This window comes from Lupinus angustifolius, chromosome LG12 (assembly GCF_001865875.1).
Source record: "Lupinus angustifolius cultivar Tanjil chromosome LG12, LupAngTanjil_v1.0, whole genome shotgun sequence".
Lineage (NCBI taxonomy): Eukaryota > Viridiplantae > Streptophyta > Magnoliopsida > Fabales > Fabaceae > Lupinus > Lupinus angustifolius.
In genome coordinates, this window is record NC_032020.1 from 16,481,950 (window position 1) to 16,504,998 (window position 23,049).

Genomic DNA, 23,049 nt, shown 5'->3' on the forward strand with positions numbered 1-23,049 from the left:
TTAATTTTTTTCATATCATTCTCTATCTTAATGTTTTAAAATCTATATATATATATTTATACATATTTTACAATCATACCCTTATTTATTTTTCACCTTTTTCATCATAATTTTTTTATATTTTTTAAGTTGGTTTCTAATTCATTAAATTAGTTATTCTAATCAAATATGGAAAATTTTGTAAGAGAGAGTAAAAAGAAAAAAGAAGAGAAGAAAATAGTTATTACTAATCTGAGCGTTAGGGATGAGTTTTGTGCAAAATCTGTGCAATACATTGAATCCTAGTCTGACATGAGAGGTAGTGACGACACTTGTTTAGATATCCTCTCCATTCAGCTTACTGTTATTATTATGATGTATCCTTTTATTTTTGTTGGAAGGTCATTCTCACTACCTTCCTTCCTGTTCCAACCAGTAATGTTTGCTGCATAGATTCTCACCATTTTTATTTAAGTGTTTTTTTAGGATAGATTATCAAAATTAGAAAAAATATATGCACTCAAGTTATGAATTTTATATATTATTATTATTATTATTATTATTATTATTATTATTATGTTATTTATTGTTTATAATTAATTATAATTGATTTTCATAAAAAATAATATAAATAAATTGTAATTGATACAATAATATATTTTAAAATTCACTATAGATATATTTAATTTTAAAATTCTTGAAAGACAATTTATGTACATAAGTGGCACGCTTGAAGTAGAGTTAAGATCCTCTTCATTATGCTTCAAAAAATAAAGGAAAATGCAATTTCCAATGGTATATTTATCTTTTTTATTATAATAAAATTATATTTTTACTACTATAAAATAAGTGTAAAATTATGTATTTGTTTCTTAATTAATGGAGATGATCTTAAGAAATACTCGTAACATAAGGATTATTATCATTTTCATTATTTAATATAATTTGATGATACAAAAGTAAAAGAGGGAAGCCATTGTTAGAAGCAAAGAACCATTGAAATGAGTTTCATAATGGTTCGAATATCATATCCATCGGATACAAGGACAAGAATTTATTCTTTTTGTTCCGGAACAGATTGCAGAGTGGTGCCACATGGCATGCACCGTGGCCTTTGCCAGATATTTTGCACCTAGTTGGAATTAGTAACCTTCAAGTAGAATAGGACAAGTGCATTTTGAAAACATTATCTTATATTGTAGTTGATAGAATGTAGTTTATTAAAATCTTGTAAAACAATTTGGTGAAAGAAAAAATAAGATGGTATAAATTGTAGTTTTTGAAATTTTGAAGTTGGTATTAGAAGTAGTTTCACATTTTGCAGTTATAACTCTCACTTTCCGTTTTAGTATCACAACTTTGATACATTCTTAATTTTTAAGCCTAGTTTTACTAAATATTTAAAGCCTAAACAAAAGGGAGAAAAGGTCCTCTCCAAGAGACAATTTATTACTTTTGTATTTATATTTCATAATAAAAATGTAATCTTGTTATATTTTAAAGATAAAAGTGTTAATTCATATTATTTTTTCGTCTTGTTTTGAATATATTTATCTGTTCATTATTGGAGAGTCTTCAAATTTTATCTCCAATTTGTAATGTTAAACATATCATGGTGTTATAGCAGCATAGTTAGCCCAATTTCTCAGTCATCACACTAGTAAATTGTTAATTTTTTTCAATGGAATTCATCATTTCATGGGTAACCCAAATAATTTCCATAATGAACTTTTGTTTAAAAGGGAGTTTACCTAACCCCCTCATATAGTGCTCATGAAAACAATTTCTATTCTTTGTGCAAGTCAATCCTCAAAGAAAATGACCAATTTAATCCAATAAAGCTGAGCCTTTTAGGAGCACAAGATTTTCTCCCCAATTTTCTACTTGTCACTTTCCTATTGAACAGGAACTAGTCGTGCGAACCATCATCGTTCATGGATTTTTTTACGTGATTTGTGACCCCACATTGACCACAAAGATCTATAAACATACAGAAGAGTCATCATTAATCACTGCAAGCCCAAGAATTTCATAACTGTTCTTGATTGCTTACTTTGCGGTTTCTCTAATGATGTTGGTCGAAGCATGTGACTTGTTTAGGATGCAACATCAGCATAATGCATAACACACGAGTTTCTCTCTGTACCAACTTCCTCGTCCATTTTGTTTTTTTCCTATTAACCACAACCGTAAAAATGACAGTTTTGTACAATTTTAATCATTTCTGAAACCTTCAAATCATGCTTCCAACGGGTGCATAACATGAGACATAGATAAGGAGCAAGAACCTGGCAGTTCTGGTTATTCTTACCAGAACCCCTTAAAAACTTGTGTCTCATGTCCTGAATCAATGTTTACCAACAAGTCAAAAATAACATATCATTTTATTTTTAATTTATTAAAATAATATATTAATTTCACATGTCTTAATATAAGGGGAGTGAGAGGTGATCCCATCCTATTCTTAGGGACCAAAGAATCTAATAGCTTGATGAAAGTTTTGGCTTTTTAGTACTTTACTTTTCATTATAAAATCAAAATGAGCACCAAATTTTAAAGGGAGGAACAATGTTACTTTTCATTACATAAATATAAAATTTTGTTTTTAACATTATCCACACATGCTGGTTTTATCTGTATCCCAACAAATGATGAATACCATATATAGATTGATTGATTAAGTAGATAATGCATGGCTGCATGGCTGGTCTTCGAATTGAAGGAAGCATAATAACTACTGGCTCTCAAGTCTTTCTTTGTCTAGTTAGGTGAAAATTCCCTACTTTTTCTATGTTTGAAGCATATTTACTTGCGAAGAGAATGCCTTCTTTCTTTTCTCTTTGTAATTATTAAGAGGAACACTATTTGTACAACGACTTTTAATATGTATATAGAGAATCTTTTGAATTAGAAACACCGTGTGGGATAATTAGACAATAAATATATTAAAAACAAAATGTTTTCACTCAACAAGAAATTAGTGATGGGAAAATATACCACTTGGATCAAAATAAGTATTTGCTTGAAGTTACAAACTCTTTAGCAGTGTTCATACTAAATTTGTCAAATCCGTGATTACTTTATTCAAATAAGCTTTTCTTTACTTACTTTCAAACTTTCAGCTATCAGCAATGATAAACCAATCCCATCTTTACACAGAGATTCGAGATCAATCTGTAAAGAATTAACACTGACAATAACTAAATAACCAACCGTCACATCGATCTTTATAACAATATAATACAAGTCCAATTTATGAACAAGGCGCGTTCAACATAAGCAAAGTAATATCCATATTTCCTTGACATAATAGTATTTACAAGGCATTCTTTAATATACTAGTCAATGATTATCATCTTCTTAAAATATCTTCAATGCCCATTTAGCCGCAGGCTTCATATATTTGTGATTGGAGATGAAATAGTAATTCTACAAGGCAGAAAATTTTGAGAAATTCAGAGAAGCCGAGTTTTAAGCTCTAGCAGGTGGTAGATTCGCCATAAATATAATCAAGGATGGCGATAATTCCAATAACAAAAGCTTGATCCATTCCAGGGTTCACCACAACATGGTAAAGATCCTTGCTTTCCATCACTTGTTCCACTTCCTTCTTCATCCCAACCTGTATAATAAATAGACCATCCCACACATTAATGTAACAACTTACTGCTTTCATGTGATCTTGCTATAATTACTTACAGAAGAATTTGGCAAAGTTAAGTTCAAAATTACATACCTGAGCTACCACGTTGCCTATAGAGTCAACTATGCTGCAAGACTTATCTGGGAAATATCCACTGATCTCAAAGTCCCAACCTTTGTTACTAATGGTCCTTGGATGAGTGGAAATTCTGATTTCACTGTTCTTAGCCAAACAATAATTATTAGCTTCTTTTAAAGTGAAAACAAGGTTCTGTAATCCTTCATACTCTAAACTATAACCTTTCCACTTCTTGTGAATGCTCAGGGCCTCAACCATGCCTCCCTGAAAATTTTGAAAATATTAAGATAATCTCAGGTTACAAATTTTGCATGTCTTATCTCATAGGGTTCATATGAAGCATGTACGTTATTTGAACATTATTTGCAACACTTACTTTATCTTCTCTTCTATTATTTTCCATATAATTCAAAAGTACATAAGTTAACAAATTAAAGGTGGTGTACTGGTTTTGATCATCAACAAGAAATTCCGATCATTTATATAGTACATATAATATAAAACTCATTACTTAAGCAGCTGATTCTCATGCATGTAAATCCTGGTGAAGGTGCAAAATTTTCAAAGATATATTTAACAAAATTCTATATACCTTTCTACGCAATAGAAGCAAAGGGTCTCCATCGCCATCTCTTAGCATCAACTCTCCCTTTGTGCCAAGAACCCCACAACCATCGACCCTAAACACAACCCTCTGGCTACCATAATCTGTGACCACAAAACCCCCTCCATTCACCACATGTGGCCTCCTCCTTACAACAAGCACCTTTTCAGAAGATAAACAATATATTTTGCTAATGATAGGCATCATCATGTTTGTTTTTGCACTCTCCTCCAATTGAATGATTTCTTAGACCAATCTGTTTTATATAGCGTTTAAGCATAGACAAGAGGGGGAAACAATATATTAAAAGAAAAAAGGTTTTCTCTCTTATCTGACTTGACTTCTTTTGTTTGTGTTTATGGGTTCGGCAAGTTTTGGCGTGAGAGATGGAAGAATCATACCATTTGATTGAGGTTGCTTGTGGAAGAGTGGAAGTTTGGCTTTATTTATGGATAAATGCTACCATTTACAATTTTTTAATTTTTCCGTGCACACATATCTTTAACTGTTAGTCTAAAACTAATCCATTTCAACACGTAATTAATCAATTCAAATGAGTTTTGTGAAGTGACATCATATATATTTAATGATTCAATTATCTAATATGTTAGTTCAATTTTTTGAATTCTTAGTATAGTGGATATCAAACTATTTTTCGATACAAATGTTTTCCTTGATTCCTGTAGTTAAATTCACTTATTAACAAGAACCATATATAAATATCTTGTTTGTATGCATTTATTCACGTACCTCTATTTAATAAGCACAGGTTGATGTGCATGTGCCTAAGGATTTCGCGAGATGGGATCCTTTATATTAATTGAGCGGCAAGTACACCTAAAATAAGATAAAAATGTAATATGATTTAACATTTTTACTCTTAAGATATAAGGATATGACAATTTTACCCTTATCTATTAAGTGTAAAAGTATTCACTTGCCTCTCCATTATAGAAAGTATCCTAACTCGGATTTCAGCATAGGTAGGAAGCTTCCTATATGGGATTCCATTGGTGACTTTGTAGTAAAAGATCAAACCTGGACCTCTCATTCGTCCAAGTTGGGTAGACAAAAGCATGAAGTTTGCTCATGGTTTTCAAAAAAAGTGATTGCATGCTTTTGAAATTATTCGGTAGAGCTAATAAGGAGAATTCTACAATGACATGCTCCATATATATAAGTGCCACTGTTGATAACGTGATTCCTTTTCAACTTATATTACATTAATTGTAAGTCTTCACAATTGCACTCTAGTCTTGTGATACTATCGTTGATCAGAAAGTCCTTAACAAAGATCACTATGCAGAACATAACAGCAGCAGTGGAAGGCAAGATACGTATCATTTGTCTCAAAGAGAGTGTCTCATTCTATCCCAAACCAATTATAGTGTTACTTTGTATTACGTTTTCTTTTTAAATTTTTTATTTTATTCATGTTAATATATGATTAAATGACTTGAGAAAGTAAATGGAACACCGTTGGAGACAAATGGTACCCATCGTGAAGGCAAACCATGAAATGAAAGCCAACTCCTCTATTATCCCTCTAATGAGTTCTACCCTTTTGTTTTCTAAATATGTAATGTTGAGTTTTTGGTACCACTTCAAAAAAGGCAATGAGATAAGAATGTAGCAGATGAAATATCTTAAAATTAGTATGTCTTCATATCCTTAGTCAATAAGATTTCTCTAAGTAATGTAAATATGTTATTTTATATTTTTAGAATTTTTCTATTCAATGAAGTGTCACTTTTTCATTGTACCGAGATAGGAAAATGGGATAGGAATAGTTACAAAGTGATCTGTGTCGGTAGCAGCGAGCCAAAGATTCCAACTGGCCTTAGTGTAGTAAAGGGGTTAAAAGTTAAAACATTAGGGGAATTTATGTATTGTCAATTTGTCAGTTCCTCAAATCCATCAAAAACTTTAATGACCACCGATATACTAACTAATTCAATGCATTGAGCTAGAAATTATCTACCATGTCTTCTTATCTTATCCATATTAGTACTAGTTCATTTCGTTAGTCTCAAATCCACCCCACAAGTGACGTGAGTTTCTGTTATCAGGTGAACCCTTTCCCACTATTTTGGGAATGCATAACAAAGTTGAGAAAAACAGATATACTTACATTGTCCCCCTATTTACTTTTTAAAGTGTAATAATTATTTAATATAAGTGTGATTTATACTCATCATTCATTTATATTATTTTTTTGAAGAATTAATATAATTAGATATAAATAATGGATAATGAACTGACAATGTATAAAAATTTTACACTGTTAACACATACATTTTTTATCTTACTTTTATCACTAAGTAACTATTTATCAAAAATATAAGTGATAAGTTTGGGACATTAATTAAGAAAACAAAAGAGGTGATTTTAATTTGGATGATAATAAATTGAATAATGATATTTTTGGGTCATTTGATAGATATATTCACGTCTTATTCACATTTACGCTCTATTTGATTTTAGAAAGAAAAAAGGGGAGAAATTTTGAAGAAAATAAAAATAAAAATTTAGAAAATAAGGTGATTTTTTTATGATCTATAACTTACATTAAATATATGGATGTCTAAAACACTTGTAGTTGTGGGTAACCGTTAAAAATTCTCACAAACAAATATATGCAATAATAATTATTAAAAATATATAAATAATAATCAAATTTGAAAACTAATTGAGTACCAGATAATAGAGATACTCATTACCTGCATAATTATCTGTAAATTGGTGCTGGTATATGACCGATTAAACGTTACAATCGCTCGTCAAATCCTCATCCTTGTACTTGTACTTCTACTTGAATATGAATATGACGAATCTCAATTAATAAATCTACATCATAATTTTATCAATATTATTTACAAAGGTCTCACTAAATTATCTTAAAGTATAGATTCAAATAAAAATGGTAGTGTCGCACGTGGCACATTGTGGGTAGTCCTTCATTTCAAAAGAAGTTCACCTCACCGTTGGATGAAGAAAAAAATTGAAAAAGTTTTATAATTATCATTTTCACATTAAATTCTAACATTTTGCCACACGTAAGAAGTTAAGATCATCTTTATTAACAAACACATAAGTACACTCAAAATAAGAATAAAAGTATAATATAATTTAACACTTTTATCTTAAGATAAAATAAAATGATAACTTTTTTTATGTATAAGTGTAAAATGACATTTTTATTCTTATGTATAAGTTTAAAATGATCATTTGTCTCTCTAGTCTCTAGAGAGGATCCTAAATCCATAGGAAAGAACCATAATCCTCGCTCTCTAAAATTTTACGTCATCATGTAACAAGTCAATCATATCTCACAAAATAATATTAACATGTCATTTTATGTATTTTTTTTCTTCATGTATATGTTAATTTTACATTGGATTGAGATGCAATGTGACACAAAAGTGAGACAACTGATCCCCATTCCATAGGAAGTACTTCAGGTCTTAGTGTTTTAAAAATCAGTATGTGATGGCTAGTTCAACCGGTGAACCGGTCTCTATACCGATATGATACAATATACCGGTCATGTAATTATACCAGCCAACACCGGTAAAAACGGTCATACAGGTTGACTTTCAATTGAATCGTACCGGCCATACCAGCCAATTTTTATTTAAAATTAATTTTTTAATGAAAATAAAAAAATATTTATTTTTTTATTGATATTTCAAAATTAACGTTAATATATTATATATGTATATTTAATTTTATCGGTATTCAATTTAATTAGTGAACCGCTATACCAATGTCTAAATCGGTTTGGATACAAGGAGAACTGGCCTAGTAGGCCCACTCACACCTCGTATTTTGCACCACTTCCCTTTACGAGTGTGGGCCTTCCCCATTATTCAAATTTCAAAATATAATAATAATAATCCCTTAAAATGTACTTCAAAAAAAAAATTCCAAGATATTTTCCCCTTATTTGTATATAATCATTGTGGGAAATGCCACTCAAATATACAGTTTGTATATTAGACTAGGTATAATTTAGATCAATTTCTTTATTAGTTAAGTATAATAATCTCAAAATTTTATTATATTTAATCATTTATATTTATTATATTAAACATAAATTATGTTTGAGATGAATAACTCATAATAATTATTTTCTCCATGTTTTTTATAAATTTAGGATTCGGTAAAAAAAAATCTAATCTATCTTCATTAAATAAAAAACAATCATTTTTATTAGTTAATTCTATTTTTTATTATATTTTAAAAAATAAATAAGTCTATATCAACATGGAACATATATGATATCAAAAAAAATGTGTCACTCCATTACTTACTATAATTAGTTAGAAAAAGATATATTTAATTTGAAATTTTAATAATTAAGTATTTTTTTAATAATCATAATTAGAGGGACTAATACTTCTTGAGAAGATATGTGCTCCACTTTCAATAAAATTAGAATATTTATTAATTTCTTAACTTTTGGACATTATTTTAATACAAATGATAGAGCACTATTTATAGCCATAAGAGAAGTGAACTTCTTATTATTTAACAGAAAATGTTAGAACTTAAGACAAGAAAATACTCCACGGCTACAGAGAGTGCATCAGCTAAATTGGAAAGAAGTTATTTTCTCAACCAATCCCTTAAAATGGGTTTAGGACATGTTATTCAAGTAACTGAACAAGTATATGTGTATTATCCTTCATGTGGCAAAATCCAAGAAACATATATGCAGAATGTGAAGAAGAAAAAAAGATTTTGCTATATAAGCTGCACGGTCCATCAATAATTATTGAAAAATTGTTTTCATATTTCTATCACACAAGCAAAAATGCCAAAATGTATACTTGTGAATTGTGATGAAGAAACTTCATCCTTAATTAACTGGTCAATGTTAGTGAAAGAAATAGTGGCAAACCAGATTCCTTATGCCACCACAAACCATCATGAACTCATGCATGCTTAAACATCATAAACGTTGCCAGAAAGTTGGTTATTGTCCCTATGTAACTAGAAAATCAATTACACATTGCCTTGCTTCATCTCCACGTAAACCAGCATAATCATCTTTCTGAGATTCTCCAATGCACTTCCGTTTCATTGATTATAAAAAAGCAAATCAAACATAATTAAATTAGACTTTTGGTTATTTTTAATTTGAAATTTGGTTGACCTGGATGGATTTAAACATTCCTAATTAACCTTCATTCCAACTTATGGTTGAACTTCTAGTTGTTTATATATATTAGTAAAAATATTTCATCTGATTTACCTAACCTTGGATAAATCTTGCGCCAAATTTCTTTAGCAAAATCACATTGTAAAACAGATATTGTTTAGTATCTATCTCTTTCTTTAGCCATAGCAATAAATGCAAGTTCGCTAAACATGTGCACATTCTCTCTTTAATGAATGCGTTGATGGTTTGTGCTTACATTATGCAGTAGTGGTCGCCTTAGTTACAACCTCAATAATGATGATAGTGGCTACAATATAGATGGTGTTGCGATCATAATAACATGACGATATGAAGGTGATAATGGCTACTGTGATTAGAGATGATAAAACAGGTCGTCTAGTCCGTTTTGTTCGTGTCCGCAAAATTTAAGCGGGCGAGAATATACTCATATTGTCTTAACGGACAAAATTTATATACCCTCACTATTCTGAAATGTGCTAACGAGTAGTCCGCAAACATTGATACATAATAACAAAATTAAAAAAGTCATACAATAAATTTAAAAATAATAAATAAAGTAGTTGAAGAGAATTATTTTAAAAAATACTTTGATGTTCTATATGAAATTGAACAAACCATATAACATCATGATTTTTTGAGGCATTAAATTATATTGTATTATAATTTTATTTAAAATTTTCTTATTTTTTTCATTTTATGTCATGCTTGCAGGCCGCCTGCATTGCCCAATAAAAATATTTGTAGACATAACATAACTAAATGGACTAATGGATAAAATTGATATGCTCTATCCACAAAATTTTACAGGCTATACATTCAGGCATATGGGTTTTGCATGTTTTGCCATGATAGTCGTACTTGTGGTTTCAATGAGGAAATGGTAGTAGAGGTCTTGTGGATGGTGTAAGATGGATAGTGATAATAGTACTTGTGGTTTCCTAAATATTTCCGTTCGTTAGAGTTAATGAATATAATTCAATGAATAACGTTAATAATTGATGAATTTAAATTCATTCATTATGTCCAATTGATATATTTATTTAAATTGATACTCAATTCATCCAAAAAACAAAAATTCAAAAATGTTGTTCTTTGTTTTTCAATTTCATTTAATATTTAGGAAAATTAAATTTATTCATAATTCTCACTCTCACTTTCAATATTTTATTGAATTGATAACAATTATAGGACATATGTATGTAGATAATATTAAAAGTTCATTCTTAAGTACGTAACATGTATAAATTTGAGAAACTAAATGTATACACTAATATTGTATGAGTTTTATACACTGTCACTGTATTATCCACCATTAATATTATATCACCATTGACTCTTCAAAAAAAGTAATACAAATGAATGGTGGACGATATAATAATTATGTATATATCTTTACACTCATAGTGTTTAGATATGTATTTGTTAAAAACTTTATACATAGAACATTAAAGGTCATTACTTGTAGAATATTGAGAAAAAAATTATTTCTAAAAGTTCAAAAAATAACTTTAAAAAAAATCATATTTACAAAATAATGAATTTTAAAAGTGTTTTTAAAATATGTTTTGTTGATATAGTAGTTTTTATAATAATGATTTTCTTCGTTAGTGTTTTAATTTTAATAAAAAATGTAATGAATTGGATATTTATCTATCCAAATCCATGAAAATGAATTCATAGACAAATTGAAATTCATTTATTAAGTTTTGATATTGATGAATCTGATAACTTAAAATATAGTTAAAATGAATTTATATGAATTGATGAATGACTTTTTATTCATTTATTAGCATTCAAATTCAAGTCCATCGATTTATCACATTTAAGAGATTACTTATTATATAAGACTCTAAGAGGTTCTAAAGATTAAATAAGACATAAATCATGACATTTGATATTCATCCAAATGGTAAAACTAAAAGGAGAAACTTATCATATTGACTTTTTTTAAGCTCTTCAATTTTTATGTTTTTCTTCTTAAAAAAAAGCCACTTATTTTTAAGGAGAAGAGAAACGGATCTAAATTGGTCAATTACTATTCAAATATTTAAAATCTTATCTATTTTTTTGAAATTGAAATTATGATAGAATAACTTTGTTTAATTTACATATGAATACATAATAAATTACCGTAAAATCATAATTACATATCATCTTCTATCTACTATTTACAAAGTTGGCCAAAACCACCGTGAACATTTATTTATTTTTGATTTTTCAAAGATCAAAACAAACCTGTCTCTAGTAACTTTAAAAAAGTAGTGATAATAATATATTCTGGCAATGAAACGACCGTTTTAGGAGTGTGTTGTTAAGTGAGTGAAATTAGTGGAACTGGCCTTAACATAAAAATTTAAATTCTCCAGTTTCGTACACAGCGGTCACGTGCGGTCTGAGGTATTCCCATCGTGCTTTTCGCTTCCTCTCTGCAACCCATAGCCCACACTTCTCTGCTTCTTCAGAATATCAATCAAAATAAATACACTACATTACATCACATATTACACTACATTTTTTACACTCTATTTTCTACACTACAATTTTTACACTACATTAAACTCTTATTATCAACAAGCTTTTCCTTCTCAAATTTCAAATCTCAATCGTACACACACTTGCAGTTGCAGGCTTTCTCTCAGCCGTCTTTACTATTTATAATTAAATACCCAATCCCTTCTTTACCGCTATTATTTCCATGCACAAAAACATTAATAATGACCCTCTTTTTACCCTCATTATAACTCTTTTCACTAACTTTTCTTTTCATTCAAGTTCAACAACTCCAACACCTTCAATGTTGATTTCTTTATTAACTTTATAAATAAAATTTGTGCTAGTTCTGGGTGTTTCTTAACTATCCCTTGTCAGAGACCCTATTTACTGCCTCTGCCACAGTCTTTTTCGCATGTTATTCACACCTAACCTCATTTGCCGCTTCTTCATTGTCACTTACCATTACTGTTACTTGTGCCCCTCTACCATTTTCTTCCTCACTCCACTTCTTCATTTCCTTCAACAAAGTACAACTACTACTAGCTATTAAAGTTAATCCCATTTCTCATTTCTTACTCTCTCTCTTTTTTAACTCTTACCTTCTCCATTTTCTCTCTCTTTCTTTTTTTCTTAAAGTGAGAAACTTTAATGGCCACTCCAATGGTGCGTTCTTCTTCGATTCCTTCACTTCCACCTCCTTCACCAAAGTCACCACCGGAGTATCCTGATTTGTATGGGAAGCGACGTGAGATGGCCAGAATTCATATGTTAGAGAGAGAAATCAGCTTTCTTCAGGTCGGTTACAACTTTCAACTTCTAAACTCTGCTTCTCTCACATTCATATACCCTTCTGTAAATTCGTAGCTAAATAACTCAAAGTTTAAGTCTTTTAATGTTGGGTTGTTTTCAAAATGGAGGGAATGCCAAAATGTTAGAGTTCCATTTTATTTTACTGAATCACAGACATCAATTTGGGAAATTTCTAAATGCTTTGGACATCACGTTTCAGGATCAATACTCTACTGAGTTGAAAAAGAGTAATGAGTGATTTCTTTTGTGATTCATAAGTAGAAATAGCCTTTAAAGTTATAATACCTTCAATCTATGATGCTTCACAATTTTGTCAATTTTTTTTTAAAATTTTCAACCTACCGATAACCTCTTTCTTCTATTGACCTTCTTCTTAAAAGTTGACCAATAATTTACGCAATTACAGTGGTGAATGTAAGGAGGTAGCCTAGAAATTAAAAAAAAATGATATTTTCATTTGGAAGAACTCACTGTCCTGTTTCAAAACTATAATATAGTTGGAAATAATTGGTTTTGTACTTTTAGTAACTTAGGTTGTGTAATATTTTTTTTCTAATTTATCTAAGGGTCTAATAATCTCACATTTTTCTGTTCTCGTCTTAGTAATTAGATGGGGTGTGTTAGTGAATCAACAACATGATACTACAGTCAAACCTATCAATTTGGATTTATGGGATGCTTGACAACAAGTTTCAACAGAGTTAAAGTTTTAAACACCTCGTATCCGGTCTCTTTTGGTGTTAAAACCAAATTAACTGACAATTTTGCATCTATTATCTACTATTTACAAAGTTGGCCAAAACCACCGTGAACATTTATTTATTTTTGATTTTTCAAAGATCAAAACAAACCTGTCTCTAGTAACTTTAAAAAAGTAGTGATAATAATATATTCTGGCAATGAAACGACCGTTTTAGGAGTGTGTTGTTAAGTGAGTGAAATTAGTGGAACTGGCCTTAACATAAAAATTTAAATTCTCCAGTTTCGTACACAGCGGTCACGTGCGGTCTGAGGTATTCCCATCGTGCTTTTCGCTTCCTCTCTGCAACCCATAGCCCACACTTCTCTGCTTCTTCAGAATATCAATCAAAATAAATACACTACATTACATCACATATTACACTACATTTTTTACACTCTATTTTCTACACTACAATTTTTACACTACATTAAACTCTTATTATCAACAAGCTTTTCCTTCTCAAATTTCAAATCTCAATCGTACACACACTTGCAGTTGCAGGCTTTCTCTCAGCCGTCTTTACTATTTATAATTAAATACCCAATCCCTTCTTTACCGCTATTATTTCCATGCACAAAAACATTAATAATGACCCTCTTTTTACCCTCATTATAACTCTTTTCACTAACTTTTCTTTTCATTCAAGTTCAACAACTCCAACACCTTCAATGTTGATTTCTTTATTAACTTTATAAATAAAATTTGTGCTAGTTCTGGGTGTTTCTTAACTATCCCTTGTCAGAGACCCTATTTACTGCCTCTGCCACAGTCTTTTTCGCATGTTATTCACACCTAACCTCATTTGCCGCTTCTTCATTGTCACTTACCATTACTGTTACTTGTGCCCCTCTACCATTTTCTTCCTCACTCCACTTCTTCATTTCCTTCAACAAAGTACAACTACTACTAGCTATTAAAGTTAATCCCATTTCTCATTTCTTACTCTCTCTCTTTTTTAACTCTTACCTTCTCCATTTTCTCTCTCTTTCTTTTTTTCTTAAAGTGAGAAACTTTAATGGCCACTCCAATGGTGCGTTCTTCTTCGATTCCTTCACTTCCACCTCCTTCACCAAAGTCACCACCGGAGTATCCTGATTTGTATGGGAAGCGACGTGAGATGGCCAGAATTCATATGTTAGAGAGAGAAATCAGCTTTCTTCAGGTCGGTTACAACTTTCAACTTCTAAACTCTGCTTCTCTCACATTCATATACCCTTCTGTAAATTCGTAGCTAAATAACTCAAAGTTTAAGTCTTTTAATGTTGGGTTGTTTTCAAAATGGAGGGAATGCCAAAATGTTAGAGTTCCATTTTATTTTACTGAATCACAGACATCAATTTGGGAAATTTCTAAATGCTTTGGACATCACGTTTCAGGATCAATACTCTACTGAGTTGAAAAAGAGTAATGAGTGATTTCTTTTGTGATTCATAAGTAGAAATAGCCTTTAAAGTTATAATACCTTCAATCTATGATGCTTCACAATTTTGTCAATTTTTTTTTAAAATTTTCAACCTACCGATAACCTCTTTCTTCTATTGACCTTCTTCTTAAAAGTTGACCAATAATTTACGCAATTACAGTGGTGAATGTAAGGAGGTAGCCTAGAAATTAAAAAAAAATGATATTTTCATTTGGAAGAACTCACTGTCCTGTTTCAAAACTATAATATAGTTGGAAATAATTGGTTTTGTACTTTTAGTAACTTAGGTTGTGTAATATTTTTTTTCTAATTTATCTAAGGGTCTAATAATCTCACATTTTTCTGTTCTCGTCTTAGTAATTAGATGGGGTGTGTTAGTGAATCAACAACATGATACTACAGTCAAACCTATCAATTTGGATTTATGGGATGCTTGACAACAAGTTTCAACAGAGTTAAAGTTTTAAACACCTCGTATCCGGTCTCTTTTGGTGTTAAAACCAAATTAACTGACAATTTTGCATCTATCAGGAAGAATTAAAATCTGTTGAAGGGCTTCAACCAGCTTCAAGATGCATTAAAGAGTATGTTTATTATTATAGTTTCTTATATATCATTTATATTTTGAAACAAAGGAGTTTCCTTCAAATGTTTTAATTATTGTTGCTAGCCAAATCTAGTTTGCTTTTTTTGTTCTTAGGTGCTAGTAAATCTATTTTGCTGATTCAATGCAACCATATTACAGGACGGCTGATTTTGTGATGGCAACCTCTGATCCTTTGCTACCCTCGTAAGAATTGTTGTTATCAATCTTCATTTGTTAGTTTAAAAGATTTCATAATACTTATGCCTTTCTTTTACAAGCAGAAACAAGAAGAATCGCCGGTCATGTCGTTTCTTGAAATGGCTCTGGTACAACTTCTTTATCTTGTTGCTTGATGTGTCTATACCAATTTATTGTTCAGTAGTGATTCTTCAATTGGAGGTTTATGTAAACAGCAAATACATTACACGTATCAATTTTTGGAAGTAGCTCTGGTTCCACTATATATCTGTAATCTGAATGCTTCATAAGCTGGTTTAATTTCATTTACTGAAGCAGCAATTTGTATCATAGTAACCGTTATTCGATAACACGTGATTTATGTGTAACTTCATTGTGCAGTGCTATGCCTTGTTTTAACTTCTCTTGGATCTGCTGTTGCTGCTGTGATGGGGTATCTGTACAACTAAAATTGCCATGTTGTTGTGAGTGCAAACCATGCAATTGCACTTGTCTTCCATCCATCAACTGCTCCTTACCAAAGTGGAACTGTTGTTTCTCTTGTCCTAAATCACATTGCTGTAAAGGGAGTTGTTGTTTAAGAAATTGTTGTATACCCTCAAGTTGTTGCAAATTCAAGTGTCCATCTTGCTCTTCTTATTGCACTTGCAAATGCTCTTGCACTTGCTCTTTACCAACCTGTCCAAAGGTATGGCCATGCTGCTGTTGTAGAAAGTCATGTTGGAATCCTTGCTGGTTATGTTGCTAGTGTATTATATTCTCTTTCCAAAAGGCAAAAGAAAAAAGCTTCAAACTCTTTTCTTTGTAATTGCATTTATAATAAGCTAGAGTATAAATTTTGGAAATATAGATTTATAAATGTTCTAAGTTAGATTTTGCCCTGTATGGATATTCTTCAAGCAAATGTAATATCTCCTATTTGTAATTGTGGGTCAGATGAGTTTGATCCTAAGCTGTTCACAATCTACAATAGTACAAGTGATAATGAAAAACACAACAGTATAAATTGGCCATTTAGTGTGGATCCATGGTTTAATCAGTTTATTCATTTGTTCCATTTGTTTACTGTAGAAGGAAATATGACTGATATTGTTTCATTTTAAAGACCATGATTATGAACACATAACAAGAGTGTGTGTTGTTACTAGCTTTTGGTCTTATTATTTTTTGGGTAACGTTTATCCCACAATACCTAGGGAAACAGAGATATAGAAAGTGATGTAAAAGATTTGATTTGTGATGGGATAAGAAACAAAGGGAGAAATAGAAATAAAGATAAAGTGTAAAAAGGAATGTATGCAAAAAAATGTAAATAAATATCATTACCGTTATAGTTTTTCTCCCTATGGTATCCTACAAGAATGTTAACAAAATTTCTTCAAGTGATTTTGTTTATAAGAAATGTATATTATTCACTTTATTCAAAGTATTTTAATACATGTTAATTGATTATTATTTATTCTGTCCCAAACTTTATATCATTGAATGGATCCCTAATAAAAAATAAGAGGTATACAAAATATGGAAAATGGGGAAAAGTTATGGTGGGTGAGGTAAAATAATAGAATGGCAAGGCAGGGAAATAAGTGATTACTGTGAACTGCTTTTTGTTCTGAGTAACTGACACATGGCAGAGGCACAGGACACAGGAAATGTCTTTTCATTCGGTACAGATTAGGAGCCCTTCAGGCCCAAAATCGTTTGGAATAAGACACTTCGAAATGAGCAGTAATTAGAAATTCAGATAAAGTGTTAACTCATATCAGAAATGACCGTGTGTGATATGTACTGTGGTAGAACTTGCTAATACCTTCTCTCCCCTGATTACTGCACACGCGTGTACGATACAGATGGGAAAAAAAGATAACAATAATTTCACATGGGTTGTTCAGGACTCTATAACTATCCCTGCTCTCTTTCCATATCTGTGCAATTTTGATCGCTTCAACTGCAACCACTTGCAGACTATAGTTATGACTATTCACTCCCAATTGTTTTAGGACCAAGCTAAGTTTGTAGTTTCTGAAATTATGTGTTTTCTTCCTCTAACTTTTTAACAAGCACAACCTAATTATATAGCTTTTTAACAAGTGACATAAAAGAATTGTTTAAGTAATACAATAAGAAATTCTGTCTTGTAAAATTGGGTTCAACCAAAGTGTAAAAGACATCATTTTTCAATGCAACATTTGTCTTTTCTCTCCCTTAAATAATATTATTCCGGTAATAATATAAGTTATTATAGTTGGAATGTTGATTTTACAATTGCAAAACACACCCATTTAGGCTCTACTTGAGCAACCAAATATGTTATGTTGTTGATGGCAACATGCTTGAAGCAGCACCTTTTTGTATTTTACTCAAGGCAACCGCTTTTGGGCTTGAAATGACCGACACTGAAAACCCACATCATAAATCTGTCCATGTAAAAGCAACTGGGCTCTAACTTGTTGTTCATTGCTCCACATGATGCTACCAAAAGTATCCTCATCTTTTGGTAATGAAGTAATCTCTTTCGTGATGTGTGATTGTTCATCTCAACAAATATTATTCTCAATAATCAAATTATTAACCTTATAATTATCATGTGGATCCAAGTGAGGTCTTACATCACTACTCAATGTACATGTGTACTCAACAACAACATCAACATCAACACTGTTCCTTCCTAACATAACAGAGAATGATGGGTAGTTCAAATGGCCTGGGCCATCAAAACTGTTGGAACAATTCACATCAAGTTGTGTAACAATGGGTTGTATTTGGTCACGGAGAGGAGAATTGGTGTTCTCATGGGTGTTAGCTGTTGGAAAATTTACTCAATTGGTGTGGGTTGATGGTAAAATTATGGAAATAGTGTAATTTTTATAAAAATTATGGAAATAGTGTATTTTATGGGAACTTGTAACTCTCATTCACGACTTTACATGAATTCGTGACTCATATGTACGACTGGCTTACATCCACGAGTTCCATTTTATTTTCTCTCTCTCCTCAAGTATGGTGGATGAGAACCACAGTTTCAATTTGTCCAATGTTAGTATGTCACATCAAAGTTAAACATATAATATATTAAGTAACATAATCCCACTTTTTATGTTTCATTGTGTCCTAATCTAATTGGAAGTTAACACATGCTTTAAAATAAAAAATTATAAAAACAAGAAATATTTTTTTTATGTTATTTGATTGGTTTGGACATGAAAACATGATTTTTTTGGGATAGATCACGGGCATGAGAGTCGTGGAGGAGAACCATGAGACTTGAGGAGAGAGAGAAATGAAACTCCTGCATGTGAGTCACAAGTTCCTGCAAAGTTACTAGTTCTTGTAAAGTTGTGGATGAGAATCACAAGTTTACTAAAAAATATACTACTTATATTTATAAAAGTTACACTATTTCCATAATTTTACGGTCAACCGAGTAAATTTTCCATTAGTTGTTGTCATTAGTGCAGATTTTATCGTATTACTCTCCAATCTGGATGAGTTGCTTTCAGCAATGCATCCAATACACTTATGTGAGGACATGACATGGACGTGCCTATGACCAAAACATACACAATTCACATAATCAAACATAAATTTCCCGACATATACCCACAACCTATGTGACAATCAATTGGATAAGCATTCATATCATACTTGTACCTTGCACCTATAATTTTTGGGTAACGATCCTGTAAGGGCATGGTTAAAGATAAATATTTCTTCAAAAACTAAATACAAGGCTATTCAATCTATTAACTACACTACTATAATATATTATAATTAAAAGCTAACCTTTTATATTCTTTGACCATTATTGATTCAGTGAAATATGACCTACCTGTTAATCTCAGAAAAGTTTTATCCAAACCACAATTAAGAGGAAGAGAAAGAAAATACTGAAAATAAATACCTGACATGGTTGAAATGGGTTTTGGAAGTGGTCCTGAGGTAACCCATATGGGCCAATAGCGTTAAACGAAGCAGCTAATATGTTAACGCCAGGCCCAATAACATCAGGCTTGAATATCTACTATCTGGGGAGTAACTCTATTGGGCCCTAGTGAACTAAACGCTGCCAGAGGAATAATATAGTAACAATGTATAAATATCTTACCTTATCGGTGAATATATTTTTTCTCTTATACAAATAGTCTTTTGATTGATCATGGAGCAAAATGTACACATGATTCAAAGTAATTGAAGAATTAAAAAAACTCAAGCGTGAACAATTACACTTAGCCTAGTACTAATGACTTTGAGCAATCTTTCAGCATGTACATTATAATATGTGTGCACTAAACTTTGGTTCCTTGGCCTTCTGATGCAAAGGAAGTATCAGCTGAAGTAAATCCACTACTACCATTTTGGTGTATATCATTCTGTAACTTTGAGTTTGATGTCTTGGGTGATCTGAGAGGATGATGATGCCTATGCCCGTTGCTGTGGTGGTGACTCCGGTGATGGTGGTGACCACCATTTTCATTCTTCCTCTCCTTAGGTGCATCACTTTCTTTTGCATCTTTATTCCCTTCACCATTATCACTTGGAACTGTGTAAACAAAGGGACCAATTGGAATATCATTACAATCTTGTAGTGGCTCTAGAGTCTTGACCACTGTGGTCATTGTAGGCCTACTCTTTGGCCTTTGACTGAGACATAGATAAGCCAATGCTGCTGCTTTTTTTGCCCCTATATCAGAATATTGTCCATCAAGCCTTGGATCCATTATTCTGCTAAGTTTCCTTGAATCATTCAAATATGGCCTGGCCCATTCTACTAGGTTCTGCTCTCTTTGTGGCCTCCCTTTCTCCACTGACCTTCTTCCTGTTAGTAGCTCCAATAGGACCACTCCAAAGCTATACACATCACTCATTGATGTCAAATGACCTTTATGGAAGTAATACAAGAAAAATATCAAGATTGAGATTTTATATCTATAAGCCTACAACTGAATTGTAACTCAAGTTAATCATTTCATATCATTCATATTTCATTGTTTATTGATACAAAAATGTAATTAATTAGAATTACTATATTAGTAAGTTAAGTACCTGTCATGACATATTCTGGGGCAGCATAGCCTTGGGTGCCCATGACTCTAGTTGAAACATGGGTGTTATCTCCTTCAGGGCCATCTTTTGCTAAGCCAAAATCTGAGAGTTTTGCACTGTAATCCTGGAGGAATAAATAGCTAGAGTTTAGTTGAAAATAATTGATGAAGGATATTCAAATGGAACATTAGAAACACATAAATTGATACTTACAGAGTCTAACAATATGTTTGAAGCTTTGAAATCTCTATAGATGACTGGCTTCTGTGCCTCATGTAAAAAGGCTAGACCCTTTGCAGCTCCAACAGCTATCTTCATTCTTGTTGACCATGGTAATGATCCTGAGTATCCTGAAATTGATTCATCCCAAAAAAGGGTAACTTAATCTGTCAAAACTTGAGCAAAAGAATAAGATAGTGATGGACTTTAAGACAAGGAATCTTACTTCTAAAAAGTTGATTCTCCAAGCTCCTTCTTGGTAAATATTCATATACCAAAAGCCTGTGTTCCTCTTCACAGCAATATCCAATCAGATTCACAAGGTGTGGATGCCTTAGTTGACCCAGAAACACAACTTCAGTCTGTAGTCAACACAACAAAAAGAGGGTCAGAAACTCAGAACACATAATAATTAAAGTATTAAACATTGGTTCATAAGTAATGTATGTTACTCACCAACCACTCTTTATGACCCTGAGATCCATCCAAATCTAAGAGCTTTACTGCAACAGGCTGAGCCTTGAGATCAGGTCTAAGATTATCATCAATGAACCCCTTATGCACTGGTCCAAACCCTCCTTCTCCTAGAAAGTTACTTGAAGAGAAGCCTTGTGTTATAATCTTCAGTTCAGCAAGTGTGAAAACATGCAGGTTAGACCCTGCTAGAGAAATAGACAGATCCTCTGAAAGTGTTTTGGTTGGAAAACTCAAATCAGTCACAGAGATCCTGCTTGAAGAACCATCAGGCTTTGTTGTTTTTGGAGGTGAAGATACCACTTTATTGGGCTTTGGTGATTGGTAATTATCATCACCCTTATAGCAACTTGGGAAGATGGATTTCCATGTGATTTTCATCACAGTCATTGGTGTGATGATAATTGAGATATAGTTGAGGAAGTTTGGAGATTAACTTATTAAGAGTGTGAGTGTGGTAGAAGTGATGGATTTAAGACTTTGAGGGGGCTCCAAATATTCAACTTTTCTCTTAGCTCTGTGTTGAATTTTTCATATTCCTTCTTTTTAGTTCTCTACTTTGCTTACATGGAACTCTTCTACTTTGCTTGCATATTTATATTATCTATGAGATGACCCCAAATTTGAAGTAAATTAATTAAATACTTGGTCAATGGGAAACCGAGTAGCCTTGGTCTAAGATGTTCAGTTAAAGGAAAATGACATGACTACCCCTCCTTAATGTGATAATGTCATTACTACACACTCAATGTCACATTGGAATTGGAATCTGAAAATGTAACTTGGAGAGTGTTTCCTTTCATTTTCTAAAATAGCACGAGGTAAAGTTTTCACATTTACAGAACAAACCAAAATGAACTCATAATATGAAAATGGCCATTTTAATCTAATACACACAATAGTCTATACACTTATGTATGCTAATGACCACTTTAATGTTAATTAGGCGCAGAAATGAGCTGAAAAACTCAAAACTTGTTAGAAACTCAGTTCATTTAATAGTTATTGTACCTCTTTCACTCTTGCTTTAACCTTTTATATCATGGCATCAAGCTAATACAGGAATCCCTAATTAAATGAAACACATTTTATTCCCCGGATTCTTCTCACGGAAAAGAAACAATGAAACTAAACTAAATATGCATTCCTTAGGTTAACTGTATAGACTATTGTTTGTGCCAAAACATATATCACAGAGAGAAGTATCACAACAAAACCTATAAGAACAGTTAATGCCAATGCTGTTAACAAATGAGCAGGAATGTTAAAGTTCCTCTTTACATCATTAACATTAAAAGAGCTAAAACTGGACACCATAGCATTGCAATCCTTAACAATAATATCAAGTTCTGGAGAGCACTCCTTCATTGCAGAGCATTAAAAACAATCTGTGAATCGGTCTCTACAATCAATTGTTGATTGGCCGCAATCCAACTCGGTGACCATACTCAAAGCCCATATGATAGCAAGGCCCTCAACAATTTCTGGTTTGACACAACATTGTTCGATTTCTGGTGCTAGTTGCCGCTTCTTTCTTTCAGAACAAGAAAAGAGAACTGGGGTCGACACTTG

General features: G+C 31.7%; 3 protein-coding genes and 1 long non-coding RNA gene across 5 annotated transcripts; 2 read left to right on the forward strand and 2 right to left on the reverse strand.

The window, feature by feature from the left end:
- LOC109362892 lies at window positions 1,633–20,860 on the forward strand. Its single transcript, XR_002109455.1, has 3 exons — window positions 1,633–1,646; window positions 7,274–7,275; window positions 20,777–20,860. It is a non-coding gene; the product is annotated as an uncharacterized LOC109362892 (long non-coding RNA).
- Window positions 3,177–4,748, reverse strand: LOC109362891 (protein LURP-one-related 6-like). Its single transcript, XM_019608962.1, has 3 exons — window positions 4,293–4,748; window positions 3,716–3,964; window positions 3,177–3,601 (listed from the first exon to the last, which is right to left on the reverse strand). Exons 1-3 carry the CDS (start codon window positions 4,512–4,514, stop codon window positions 3,458–3,460), a joined length of 615 nt encoding a protein of 204 aa, XP_019464507.1. The 5' UTR covers window positions 4,515–4,748; the 3' UTR covers window positions 3,177–3,457.
- Window positions 12,269–16,780, forward strand: LOC109362890 (guanine nucleotide-binding protein subunit gamma 3-like). Of its 2 annotated transcripts, none has more exons than XM_019608961.1 (5): window positions 12,269–12,777; window positions 15,489–15,541; window positions 15,703–15,747; window positions 15,825–15,869; window positions 16,123–16,780. In XM_019608961.1, exons 1-5 carry the CDS (start codon window positions 12,631–12,633, stop codon window positions 16,487–16,489), a joined length of 657 nt encoding a protein of 218 aa, XP_019464506.1. In that variant the 5' UTR covers window positions 12,269–12,630; the 3' UTR covers window positions 16,490–16,780. The 2 variants fall into 2 exon arrangements, with proteins under 2 accessions (XP_019464506.1, XP_019464504.1); XM_019608959.1 differs by lacking the exon at window positions 12,269–12,777 and adding an exon at window positions 14,192–14,696.
- Window positions 19,857–22,051, reverse strand: LOC109362889 (probable serine/threonine-protein kinase PBL8). Its single transcript, XM_019608958.1, has 5 exons — window positions 21,460–22,051; window positions 21,230–21,365; window positions 20,998–21,134; window positions 20,785–20,908; window positions 19,857–20,620 (listed from the first exon to the last, which is right to left on the reverse strand). Exons 1-5 carry the CDS (start codon window positions 21,865–21,867, stop codon window positions 20,028–20,030), a joined length of 1,398 nt encoding a protein of 465 aa, XP_019464503.1. The 5' UTR covers window positions 21,868–22,051; the 3' UTR covers window positions 19,857–20,027.

What these genes read in the sequence shown, in the direction of transcription:
- LOC109362889 (XM_019608958.1), bottom strand. Translation starts at nt 21,867, where the DNA reads ATGACTGTGATGAAAATCACATGGAAATCCATCTTCCCAAGTTGCTAT. An exon ending in GGAGAATCAACTTTTTAGAA is followed by an intron (nt 21,135 to 21,229) that starts GTAAGATTCCTT and finishes AATCAATTTCAG; the next exon opens with GATACTCAGGATCATTACCA. An exon ending in CAAACATATTGTTAGACTCT is followed by an intron (nt 20,909 to 20,997) that starts GTAAGTATCAAT and finishes TTATTCCTCCAG; the next exon opens with GATTACAGTGCAAAACTCTC.
- LOC109362891 (XM_019608962.1), bottom strand. Translation starts at nt 4,514, where the DNA reads ATGATGATGCCTATCATTAGCAAAATATATTGTTTATCTTCTGAAAAG. An exon ending in TGCTTCTATTGCGTAGAAAG is followed by an intron (nt 3,965 to 4,292) that starts GTATATAGAATT and finishes CAAAATTTTCAG; the next exon opens with GGAGGCATGGTTGAGGCCCT. An exon ending in TAGGCAACGTGGTAGCTCAG is followed by an intron (nt 3,602 to 3,715) that starts GTATGTAATTTT and finishes TTTATTATACAG; the next exon opens with GTTGGGATGAAGAAGGAAGT.
- LOC109362890 (XM_019608961.1), top strand. Translation starts at nt 12,631, where the DNA reads ATGGCCACTCCAATGGTGCGTTCTTCTTCGATTCCTTCACTTCCACCT. An exon ending in GCTTCAAGATGCATTAAAGA is followed by an intron (nt 15,542 to 15,702) that starts GTATGTTTATTA and finishes ACCATATTACAG; the next exon opens with GACGGCTGATTTTGTGATGG. An exon ending in CGTTTCTTGAAATGGCTCTG is followed by an intron (nt 15,870 to 16,122) that starts GTACAACTTCTT and finishes TTCATTGTGCAG; the next exon opens with TGCTATGCCTTGTTTTAACT.